This window comes from Rhea pennata, chromosome 1, assembly GCF_028389875.1.
Source record: "Rhea pennata isolate bPtePen1 chromosome 1, bPtePen1.pri, whole genome shotgun sequence".
NCBI lineage: Eukaryota > Metazoa > Chordata > Aves > Rheiformes > Rheidae > Rhea > Rhea pennata.
Window position 1 is genome coordinate 66,444,288 of NC_084663.1, and position 12,663 is coordinate 66,456,950.

Sequence of the window (12,663 nt, forward strand, 5' to 3'; positions counted from 1 at the left end):
CAATAAGAAAAATGCTTTATCTCCCCCCACTCCCCTTTTCTTCATGATTCTTCACTCACCCAAATCAAATAAACACAAATGCTTAGGGAGCATAATAATCTCATCAGCTGATGACTGAATCCACCGGAGTGGATTATTTCAGTAGGCTATGCTATATTCTACGTTTATTTTGTATGTGAAGAATTCCATTATTCTCATCACTGGGAATTTTTACCACCTTTGCATTGTCCCTGACCTTTAAACTGCAAATAACAAATCCAAGTCACTTTGTACCAATTTGCTCCACACCTCTCCCCTCTGTTACTTATAGTTGTTCTATTCATCATGGCCTGTACAACCGTGACCATAGACTGAAGCCTGAACTGGGTGTCCTCAAAAGCTGAAAATACATTTGTAATATGAGCTGAAAAAGAGATTCCCTCTAATCCAGTAACAACTATGGCAAGCTTTTCTCAGCTTGAAACCTCTCACTTTATACAAGCATATGAAACAGGTGATAAATGGTTCTAAAAATGGGTCACGGAGGCTTCTATGTTGCTTACCATATGTGTCAGTGATGGGTAATGTGCATCCACAGGGATCCACCAAGCAGTTTGTATCATGTGGTACCTTCTTGTTGATAATAGTTTGTAAAAACTGAGGGATCTGAATTTTCAGGATTTGTATTTGGACTGCCACAGGAAGGAGATTTACTATGGTGTCATGAGTTGAACTTGAAATACTACATCCCTATTGAAAATGAAGGGTCATCCTGGGGGTTCTGTATTTCTCTGTCTCCAAAGGATCACAGGACCAGAAAAAAGTTACAGGGATACTAAGGGCAAAAAGGTTTTCTCTTATGCCTGTAGTGCTTTAGGCTCTTGGCCACCACTTAAAGAGCAAGCAAAAATGAAAGAACTTTCTCTGGGCTTCAGAAAGATTTTGCTGAGGATAAACTTTCTGTAGCCTAAACAGATTCAGAAACAAATTGGTTTGGTAAAAAGAGAAAAGAATCATAATTAGGATTTCTCTAGTCTCATCCAGTAAAGAGTTTCATTTCAGCCTCTATTGCAAGGCTCCTGGTAATTCCAAAGTCCAAAAACCTATTTGGCTAGACCAAATGATGCCTGCACTGAATGGCTCGGAGGGACCTTAGACCACACGGATTGCTGTCTCTCAATAGCTCTTCCAACACAGAAGGCACACTGGGTAAAAACACCAAACTCGGTTCCAGGGTCTGCAACATTCCTTCATTTAAAATGGCAATTTCCTTTAATACTTGGCAGGACATGGTGGCTGGCTTATTCTTTAGGGGTTTTTTGCTTTTAACCATATGAACATAATCTATCTATCAAGCAAAGATTACATGCATTGCAGATACAGAGTTTCATCCTAGGGCTATTGAAATGAATTGCAAAACCATTCAGTAACTGACTACAAGCAGAAATCAGTAGTATTGGTTACCAAATGGCTTAGTTTAAATGTAAAATGATTTGTTCAGACAGCAAGAAACTATCTACACATGCTGCTTTTGAATTTCACCTTTAGCTATGACCATATGGTAACTTAACTTTTAAATTGTATTTACTGCATTCTTGTACTTTAATCAGTTGAGGTAAAGTTAAAACTCTTCAGAATTCCATGTTTAAGCTTTAAACTTAAAACTTTTGCTGGTTCTCTCTGCCTTTGAGCTGTTGCCATCTTCAGATAATACCAGATCAATCAGTGCTTAACACTTTGAAGCATAACAGTTTAAATGTGTATGCTGCCTTGTATACCCTGACTCCTTGTATACTCTGACTTAGGTTTTACTCAGTGGAGGCTAAACTTTCTTATTTGAGGAGTAATGAGCTCTGCTCAGTTAGCAGAGCAAGTTTTGTGAGCATTGCACATAATTAGTTCCAAGGTCTCTGTAGTCTTAACAGTCATTTGTTAACAATCTTTTTATACAGCTGGCATGAAACTTGTATATCAAATATGAGTAAATAGTCAAATAACCGAAGCACTTAAACTACCCATGTGATTCTGTAACTCAAATATGCTTTTTGGGGAAGCAATTTAGCTTTAAATTTCAGAAATGATCACATGGCTACTTTATGCAGAGAAAGAATCAAGGTTTGCAGGAGCAGAGAATACTTCTTATTAGACTTGCTATTTTTGGAAGTGGCAGAGAAGTTCTGGAATAAACCATCCCTTCACTTGATTCTCTTTTCTTCTCCTTCCCACTCCCCCCCAGCCCATCACCATGTACATGGATGCATGTGTTACAGACTTAAGACATAATATACAACAGTTCTGGATGCGCATTTTCCTACTCTCTGAATTCTTACATTTTGGTGATAGTTTCTTAATAGTTGGTCAGGGATTCTAGAAACAGGTAACACCCTTAATTCAGCCTGTGACAGTGACTAATGATCTATGTGATAATGTGGATTGAAAGGGAAAGACCATGTGCCTGTATTTCAGCGGGTTGTGCTGTTAAGAACAGGTAGTCTTCCTCTGTGGCTGACTGGAGCATTACTTTGTCTCTTTTACACTCTTGCTTGAGGGAAGAAAGTAAAGATCTGACCTATCTTTTTATCCAGCATTGAGAGGTGCTACTAGTGTCAACCCCTATAAAAGATCCTTGGCAAATCATAGAATTTTGATAAGTGCGTAAGAAAAGAAGTGAGAAAATAAATAGGATTTTCCCTGTTGCAAACTCTACGCTATCCTGCAAGGTGAAAGCTAATTGTCGGTGTTCATGCCCAGCTAAGGAGAATGAAGGCAGAATGAGTCCTGAATTTCTCAGGACTGGAGTTTCATAGAACTGGGAAGTTTGGAAGGGACCTCTGGAGATCATCTAGTCAAACCCTCAAACAAGTGGCCCATATGAGGATTGAACCCTCAACCTGGGCATTATTAGCACCATGCTCTAACCATTCTTTCAAAGCTTTTTGGTGCAGTTAAGCATTGTGGTTTCTCAGTGTGCTATCCCTGACATGGAGAAATCACCCCAAGAAACCTATCAAGAGCAGCATGGCGAGAAAGTAGAAGCTCGTGCTGCCCTTGCTGGTAAGTGATGAAGGAGAAGGGAAGGAGGAAAGGGAAGAAGGTTAAAAGGTGTTGGTGGAAAAGGCCACAACTGACTCTGGTCTATGCTGGAGATGAGATGTGGGCGCCCTGTTTGGAGGAACAATCTTTCAAGGCCTAGTTGCGTTTCTGGGCACTTTGGGTTTGTAGGTAACACAACAGCAATACTAACGAAAGCCCTTTATGCTGCCTGGCTCCCACTCAGTAGAGTATTTGGTATTAGGCCAGTATTATTAGGCTCCCACTCCACTCAGTATTTGCCCCAAAGAGTAGTTAGTCCCCTTAGTTGCTCATTCCAGTTCTAGATTTTGTTTGGTGGAATAATTTAAGATTTCAAATCTGGATTCCACTGTAAGGCACTTTTAACCTTTAAATCTTTTAAATTGGTGTTTGCTTTTGTCGATTTTACAGTTCCCCCCCCCCCCCCCCGTTAACTGTCAGCATTTAATTTATATCAACAAAAAGTCCCAGTTCGACCTTTAGGGAACTAAGGAAAAGCAACTTTGTTTCCAGAGATGCTGGGCACTCACTGGCTTCAGTATTTCATTGCCTCTGGATGTCAGGTTGCTTCTATTTATATGCCTATGCATATAGGTTGGATTCTAGCTTTATGTTCCGAAGCCTGAAAACTTTGGTGGTAATGAATACCAATACACCCTAACAAATGGTCTCCCATGCTGGGGAAAGCTCTGGGCAGCCAGCTGCTAAAATTCCACCAGCCACTTAAAGGGAAGTTTGAGTGATGACCCTGCTTCTGCTGGAGTTTTCTTCTGTCCTGGATATAAACATGCTGTCCTAGTTAGTTAACTGTTATTCTTAGCTATTATAAAAGTACATCTGAAAAGCCTGTTTTCTTTCTGTGCATCTGGAAAAAAAATAGATTGTTCAAAGTGCTAAATATTCTGGGAAGGAAAAAAAACATTCCTGGAGAAGTATTGCCCTGGACAGTCTACAAGAACTCTTCACTGCTTCCTCTGCTTTCTTTTTCCCACGCACACACGCATACACAGCAAGCTGAATTGCACAAGATGATTGGTGAATTCACCCATACTTAGGGTATTTTTTTCAGGAACAAATTCAGAGCATGTCCAGTACGTTCATTCACCTAACTTAATCTAAGCTTCTTTGCCAAGCAGTGTTTTTTCTTTATTTGGTTATAAAAGTGGTTTTATTTGAATGGTAAAAATGATTAGTAGAGTCCTTGCTTTTCTGTTTTCTGAAAGAGCCGCAGCCACATAACCTTTATATATGGCTGAGTAGCAGAACTGAACAAGGCTTTTCCTTGGATGAAAGTTATTGGGAGTCACTAACGCAAGCAAGGAGCTATATGGGAGAGGATGGGCTCCAACTGAGCACGGCCATTAAAATAATGCTTTGGAAGAGGCAGCTCTCAGGTGATTTTGGATGGAGCACATCTAATAGACCAGAGTAGGGAAAACAAGTTCTGTGGCACCAAAATGCAGCCTGCACCCAGCCTGCAGGACATGGTGGGGGGCTGTTTGGGACAGATGGTGCTGCAGCATGGATGCCCTGGAGCAGCATGGATGCTGTGGATACCGTGGAGCTGGCTGGGCTGTACCGGCTCCCAGGTGAACGCAGCGCGGAGGGAGGCTGGTCCCAGCGGGCTCGGCCGAGAAGGGGAGCGAGGACGGCCGCGGGGCAGGGCAGAGCCCCTCGCAGGGGGGAGCACAGATTTGCCCTCGCATCCTGCAAGCGACGACGGCATGGCGGGGGGTGTGTGTGTGTGGTGGGGGGAACGTGCCACTCCGGGTCTGTCGGGGCGGCGCTTCGCCCCGGGGCTCCGCTCCCAGCGCAGCAGCACCCCCTGCCCGCCGGTGCGGGGGTCCCCGGTGCGGGGGACCGCGACCCCGGGCCGGGCCCGCGCCGGCGGCGGGCCGAGGTGCGGGAGGGGGGTGACAGCGCGGCAAGGAGCATGCGTGCGGGGTGGGGGGGGGGGGGAGGTGAGGAGGAGGAGGAGAGAGGAGGAGGAGGAGGAGGAGGGATGGCGAGGGGAGGCGGCTGCTGTTTATTTGCGGCCGGGCCGGCGGCGGCTCGGCACAGCGCGAGCGGCCGGCGGCGGCGGTCCCGCTGCCCGCGCCGCTGCCGCGCCATGCGGGCGCCGCTGCCTCCCCGCGCCGCGGCGGCGGCGGCGGCGGAGCAGCGCCGCGGCGCGCCCGGCCCGGCCCGGCCATGGTGACGGGCTCGGCGCGGGGCTCCCGCAGCCGGGACCGATCCGCGCCGTCCGCCCCGGGCTGCCCGGGGGGCGGCGGTGCGGCGGCGGCGGTGCTGGCGGGGCTGTGCGCCCTCTGCTACGGCAACTCCCTGCGGGGCGAGTTCGTGCACGACGACGTCTGGGCCATCGTGAACAACCCGGACGTGCGGGCGGCCGCCCCCGTGACCGCCGCCTTCGCCAACGACTTCTGGGGCAAGCGCATGGCCGAGAATACCAGCCACAAGTCCTACCGGCCCCTCTGCATCCTCACCTTCAAGTAAGTGCCGCTGCCCCGCGCCCCGACGCGCCGCGGAGGGGCGGCGGGCGCGTCCCCCGCCCGCGGCCGCCCGGGCTGCCGGGGAGCCTCCCCGGCGCCGCCGGTTCCCTGCCCGCGGCTCCGTGATTCAGCATTTCTGCCGGGAAACGCCGCCCCGGGACGGGGAGCCGGCGGCGGAGCGGGGCGCCGGGCAGCCCCCGGCCCCTGGGGCTCGCGCGGGGGAGCAGCTGCCCCGTGGGAACTTCCCGCTTTCGTGCCCGGCTTCCCGGCTGCCCCGGGAGCAGCCGTCGGGCTTCTGCGGGCGGCCGGGGAGCGAAGGGGAGAGCCGGCCGTCTCGGAGAGCCCCTTCAGCCGCGAAGGGCGCTCACGTTACCTCCCCCTTCGGTTCCTCCCCCCGCTCATCCCGCCCCCGGTTTATCCCCCAGACTTTTCTCTACAGCTGAATGATGGTGCCCGAAACTTCGTAGCTGCCGTTCTGGAGCAGACCCGCGGTTATTCTCCCCCGCCTTTCCCACCCCGGGCGGAGGGGGCTGCCTCAAGGGTGCTGCGGTGCTTCCTGCAGGCAGCCCGGCAGCTGCGAGCCTCTCGTGGCAGTCACGGAGTTTTCGGGCGGCCTCGCCTGCTTCAGATGTTCTCTGTGCACAGCGCGCAGAGGAGTTGAGGAGGAGTTTGGGTTGCAAGGGAATAAAGAGGAGTCGGGCAGCAGCAAAGTAACTGACAGATACCCTCGCTAATCCTGGAAGGAAAAGCCAGGCCTCCCCCTTCTGCAGGGGAGAAGAAGCTGCAGCAGCCCGACTTGGTTACAGTCCGTGCAGCTAGCGTGTCATTCTTTGCATTAGCTTGGTCTCTTCTTGCCATATCCTGATGGAATGCGTTAGCATTTCTGAACGTTTATCCTATTTTTAGTACGTAGAAATTGTTTGAGCAGGCGGGGGGCTGTGCTGCGGAAAGGGTGTAGCTGCGTGCAGAGTTACGGGTCGCGCTGAGCGCTCGGGTTCTCTCTGTAAGCGTGTCTGAAGATGTTCATTTGAAACCCGCGGCAGGCAAAGGAACAAGTTACTCAGAGAGCAGCAAGTGCAGCAGGAGGAGGTGTTACTGGTGGCTAGAACCTGGTAGACTCTTCTCATTGAGTCACTTATTCATTAAAATACCTGATATTTATAAATAACGCTCATGACTGTCTGAAAATAGCGCGTTCCTGTCATGCGAGGTGAGTTTAGGGAAATGCAGCATCCCTTGGGTACTCCCACAGAGCACCTGCCACCCGTCCTGTTGTAGAGACAGGCTGGGAGGCGATGGCAATCGATACCCAGCTACCTGGGGGAGCAGAGACTGCTGGGTTCAGTGGATGGAATATCCCTGATAAAGCAAAACTGCCAGCGGTACCGACACCGGCAAGCTGGATTGTTAAGAGCAGATTTTATGCGTTCTCCTTGAAAACGTTCTGGGCAGATTTCTGTGAAGAGCAAGGGGGAAGTAGCAGCAGCGGGCAGAGCTGGCTTGGCAGAAAGCCTTCTCTGTCACTCGTTTGGCCAAACTGCTGGTGTGCTCTGATGAACGCGTTGCTCCGCTGCGGGTGATCTGAGAGGCGAGCAGACCCGCACGTGTCACGGCTGGCTGCCTTGATGCTGGGCTCGGCCTCAGTAGATCGGATTGCAGGGTTGAGGTTACGTTGTGCAAATTAGCGGAAGAATCTTAAACTTGAATAATGCAATGGAAACTTAATAATGCAATGGAAACTACGTGCTTTAATTCACATTTACATGTCTAAGCTCTGAACTGGCTTTGCTTTTACTATTAAAAAAAAATTGTGCATGTAGGATGAGGTGCTATCCCATCTAGTCCGTTATAAAATCAGTGAGACTGGTTTTGTGAGCAAGACTTCATCCTCGAGTGCTTGTAACAACCGTGCTGAAGCACACGGATAAAACGTGGGGTCAGTGCCTCAGTCATTTGTTCGCTGGCTGCATTTGCACTTGGAATAAGGAAGGGACAGTTCATCTTCCTGATCCCTGGCTGCGGAGGAGGATTATTTCCGCCAGGTCCCGAATGCTTTTGGAGGCCGCTGCTTTCTCCTCTGTCTGTTTCCTGCAAGCGGGGTGTCCGCACAAGAGCTCGGGAGCCAGGCGGAGTGGGTTGGCCCAGGCCAGCGCTGCCAGAGACGCGCAGGCAGCTCCCGCACGAGCTCGCCCTTCGCTGGCACGCGGTGCAGCCCGGGCTCTGCCCGGAGGAGGGACCGGCCCGGCCCGGCCCGGTGGTGGCGAGGGCTCCGTGGAAGCGGCCTCTCCGCGCAGTGGGAGGAACGTGGTTCCCGCCGCGGCAAGGCGCGAGAAGGGGGCGCGTGCGTGCAGGGCCGCGCTGCGCGTGGGGGCTGCCGAGCGAGCCGCGCTGCCCGCCCCCGCGCGCCCTCCCGCTCGCCATCTCCCTCCTGCCATCTCCCTCCTGCGCGCGCTCTCCCTCTCTCTCTCGTGCGCCCTCCCGCTCGCCATCTCCCTCGCCCTCCCCCCTCTCTCTCTCTCTCTCTCGCCCGCCCTCTCTCTCTCTCTCTCTCGCCCGCCCTCTCTCTCGCGCGCGCCCCCACTCTTCTCTCTCCCCCCCCCTCGCGTGCCCCCCTCGCGCGCCCCCCTCTCGCTCTCTCGCGCGCTCCCCTCCCTCGCTCTCGCATGGTCTCACTCTCTCTCGCGCTCTCTCTCCCGCACCCCCTCTCTCACTCTCTCTCGCGTTCTCTCTCTCGCGCGCGCCCTTGCATGTTCTGTCTTGCACTCTGTCTCTCTGTCTCTCTCTCTCTCCCTCTCGCACACGTGCACCCTCGCTCTCGTGCACGCTCTCGTGCACGCCCTCCCATGTTCTCTCTCTCGCGTTCTCTCTCTCTCTCGCACTTTCTCTCTCGTGCTCGCTCTCTCAGGTGCTCTCTCTCTCCCTTTTGCGCGCGCCCTCTCTCGCTCTCTCTCGTGTGCGCACTCTCTTGCCCGTGCTCTCTCTCGTGCACTCTCATGTGTCCTCTCTCTCTCTCGCACTCTTGCACGCTGTTGTGCTTTCTCCCTCTCCCCCTCACATGCGCCCTCTCTCTTGCGTGCGCGCTCCCTCACTCCCGCGTGCGCTCTTGTGCTCCCTCTCTCCCTCACATGCTCTCTTCCTCTCGTGCCCACTCTCTCTCGTGCCTGCTCTCTCTCTCTCGCTCTTTTGCTCCATCTCTCCTTCTCCCCCTCACACGCTCTCTCCCCCTTGTGCGCTCTCTCTTCCTCTCCCTCGCGCGCACACTCAGACGCGCTCTCTCACACACTCGCTCATTCTTGTTCTCTCTCCCTCTCTCTCTCTCGTTCTTTCTCTCGTGTGCGAGATCTCTCTCTCTCCTCTGCGTGCGTTCTCGCGTGCTGTCTCACACGCTCTCTCTCACACTCCTTTTCACGCTCTTGTGCTCTCTTACGCACGTGTTCTCCTTTGCACGCTCTCTGTCACGCACTCTCGCTCACACTCGCTCTCTCTCTCTCTCTCTCCTTTTTGTCTCTTTCTCGCTCTCTCTTCCCCACCCCGTCCCCTTTTTTACTTTTGCCGTGCTAGTTTGACAGGTTAGAACAAATGCGTTCTGATAGTTGCATGATTCTTTTATACCTGGCTGGCTGCTGTGGTGTGAAATTTTCGTCTGAAAAGGCTTGTTTTGAATCTTGCTGTATTAAGATTCAAAATCTTATTTAGGCTGGGGAAGAGAAGCCTGAGGGGGGATCTTATCAATGTGTACAAGTACCTGAAGGGAGGGTGTCAAGGGGACGGGGACAACCTCTTTTCAGTTGTCCCGTGTGACAGGACAAGAGGCAATGGGCACAAACTGAAGCACAGGAAGTTCTGCCTGAACGTGAGGGGGGATTTCTTCACTGTGAGAGTGACGAAGCCCTGGACCACATTGCCCAGAGAGGTTGTGGAGTCTCCTTCTCTGGAGATCTTCAAGGCCTGCCTGGATGCAACCCTGTCTAACGTGCTCTAGGTGACCCTGCTGAGCAGGGAGGTTGGACTAGATGATCTCCAGAGGTCCCTTCCAACCTTACTGATTCTACGACTCTATGATCTGGGCGATCTCCAAATTGCACATTAGGAACTGATGGGAAGGGTGGGCTAAAACTGTTATCTACAGATCCATCGGTCTTCAGAAAATTTTTCTCATCTCTTTGCTATCCTTCGTGCCTGCGAAGATAGGAGGAAGGACTTGCCTGGAAGACTTTTTATCAGGCCAAACACATACTAGGTTTATGCTACACGTTCTGGAAGCTATCTTAATTAATAATAAAAAAAATATCGTTAGTCTATCAGAGAAATCTTAAGGAAGCATTGCTGAAATTTTGTAACAGTAGTTCAGCGTGCCTCAGTTATTGGAAACCTTGAACGACAGCCCTTGTTCCGGTAGACTAATGCTCTGGAGCCAAGCAGTGAAAAGGGCAGGAGTACCTGACAGTATTCACACAGGATCTGTCAGGGTGAATGTTCAGAGGAAAAGACGAGGGGCCTGTAGTACTAAAACCGTTAATCCAGACGGAAAACGTTCACAGAATTGCTGCAGTTCTTGTAGGGGTGAGCATCAGGAGAAAAAGAAAACGCTGACGGTGAGCATGAATTCTTCAGTTAAATTAGTTCATGTATCTGAACTTTTCTCACCTTCTTTCTTGACCTCAGTAAACCACAAAACGTTAAAACTCGTTGATTTACAAACATTTCTATTGGACTTTGGTAACTGCTAGGTGTGAGATCTGGCAGAACTCCTGATCTGTGAAGGGTTTGAAATGATAGGGAATGGTGTTGTTTAGTCCTTAGGAAAAACATACTTCATGCTATTCAGTGCTGTCACTTAGTTGTTAACCTGCAGGTATTTTCTTCTCAGAGAAGGGATTTGATATACTTTTTTTTAAGGAAGAAGTAAGCTTTTGGGACTTAGGATATCCTATTTCTTGGTGACTTAGATATAAAATGTTAAGAGGAAGAAAAAACACCCTTACCTGTTCTATAGTTCACTCAAATTTTTATATTTAAATGGGGTACTTTTTAGTTTACACTTTGTCTCCAAAACTAGAAGTTCTGTAAATCATTTATTCCCTTTATAGCACTTCAGTTATTCCCTGGTTCCAATGGTTTTGCAAAAATATTACTCAACTGTTGAAGCAGAAGGTGAAATCCTTAGCATACTGCCTTAATTCTGCAAGGTTTTCTCGCCCTCCCTTTCTCTCCTTGACTTTCAAATCTCTGTTTAGATAGATATTCATTACAAAAGACAACAGGTAATCAAGGTTTGACATAGTCAGCAACATAGCAACATAGACTTAGCCTGGAGGTGCACAGTGATAGGAAATTGTGAGAAGAAACTGTATTGAAAAATCAGAACAGGAGGTTTTAAAGACTCTTAATTAGAGCTCAACCTTTCTGTTTTTTCAAGTGGGTGAACGAAGACCCAAGGAAAATGAAAGCCCTGCCCGCTTGGCCTCTCTGGTACTGGCTTGGGCAGAAGACGTGCTGGTGAAGGAGGCGCTGCAGAACCAGCTCACGAGAGATGGAACGCCAGGGGAAAAGGGGAAAAGTAGGGACAAGTTTAGGCCATGCAGCCGTTACAAAGACGAGGGAGGATGATACCGGGTAAAGAGCTGCAACTGATATTTGGCCCCCTTGAAGGAGGTGGAAGTCAGTATTCATTGGACATGTGCTTGGATCTGTGAGAAAAGGGAACGAACAGGTGAGCCAGCGGTGCTTGGGCTGGTGGGCGGCCGTTTTGGCTCTTGAGGCTCTAGGGAGGAGAGGAGCTGGGGGAGGTCCATGCTCGAGGGGAACTGAACTCTCCCGCTGGGCGTACTAAAAGTCACCTGCACACAATTTGCTTGTAGAACCATCCTAGTAGAACTCTGATTCCTTAAATATATATATATATATATGTGTGTGTGTGTGTGTATATGTGTATAAATATATATATATATATATATATATACACATATATATGTGTCAGTTTGTGCTCACCTGTTCACTGCAGAATGGCTGACTCAGCAGCTCAGCTGCCAGAGGCTACTAATCAGGGATGGTTTGGATAACATATATGTTTAGGAAATAAGTGGTATTATTCTTCAGCACCAGAAGCAACAGTTCGGTATTCTGTACGGGCACTGAGAGCCTAATATAAGACTACCAGCAGCTTTGGATCAAAGTCTTAAGTGACTGTGAACTTGGGTTAGATGTAAATACGCAGCCAAAAGGAGAAATAATTCAATAATTCACTGCCAACCTTCTGAGCTATCTAGTTGCTTACAGCTGATCCTTCTGTTTTTTCAAATGTATCGATGGCATGAGTTTCAAGGACAAGGAGCTTTAAAAAATGCAGAGGGGGTAGAAAGAAACCTTAGATTTTATTTATTCTTGATTTAATGTATTACAGTTTGACATCACAGGGTAATACAGTGAACTACAATACATCAGGCTAAATGCACAATGCACAAGGATTCTCTGTACATCTATATTGGGGCAATATCATGATATTTAAGATTATGTCAGTGTTTCTTTATAGCTTAGTCTAATATTTCTATCGTAGCAATAGTAATCACTCTCTTCACTGATATTGTGGTACCTGCTGTGAAATGGATGTCAGATTGTTGGAGCCACGATGGGCTAAAGTTATAAGCAAGGTGAGGTTTGCGAAGAGAGACAGTTGCTTTTATTAGGCCATTTGTGCTTTCAATGGAATATATGGACACGTTTCTAGACACGTAAGTCTTCCTCCTGACTAAGGACAGACTGTTTTGCTGCTATTTTAGCACCGGGAGAGGGTGCGTGTGCCTCAGAGCTTGTTTTTCTTCCAACTCTGGGAGTTGCTCGTATGAAACCGATTCACAGATTATTTTTCTTCCAGCAGACTGGGTGTAAATGCTGCTTTGGAGTAGAAAAGGTGAGCTAGAATGGAAAGGTTAACATGCAGTAGCGCTCGTCCGATTCTTTTGCTTCCTTTGCTGGTAGACCTGGGTTGTGTTCCTTCAGGGACGCCAGCAGGGTCAGCTGGGCTTCTGTGGGTGGAGGCCAGAGAGTTGGTCACAAGGCGAAATATTCTGGGTAGACTTTCCGAGGTGGCAGGCTGTGGCCAGGAGCTGCAGTCTGGGGCTGC

At 49.6% G+C, this 12,663-nt stretch overlaps 1 protein-coding gene across 1 annotated transcript in view; it reads left to right on the plus strand.

Annotated features, from left to right (window-relative positions):
* The first annotated feature begins 5,241 nt into the window (after nt 1-5,241).
* TMTC1 (transmembrane O-mannosyltransferase targeting cadherins 1) overlaps nt 5,242-12,663 on the plus strand; it is a 149,829-nt gene continuing 142,407 nt past the window's right edge. Inside the window, exon 1 of the mRNA XM_062590415.1 lies at nt 5,242-5,540. Coding sequence (XP_062446399.1) covers nt 5,242-5,540 — 299 coding nt within the window. The remainder of the gene's footprint in view (nt 5,541-12,663) is intronic.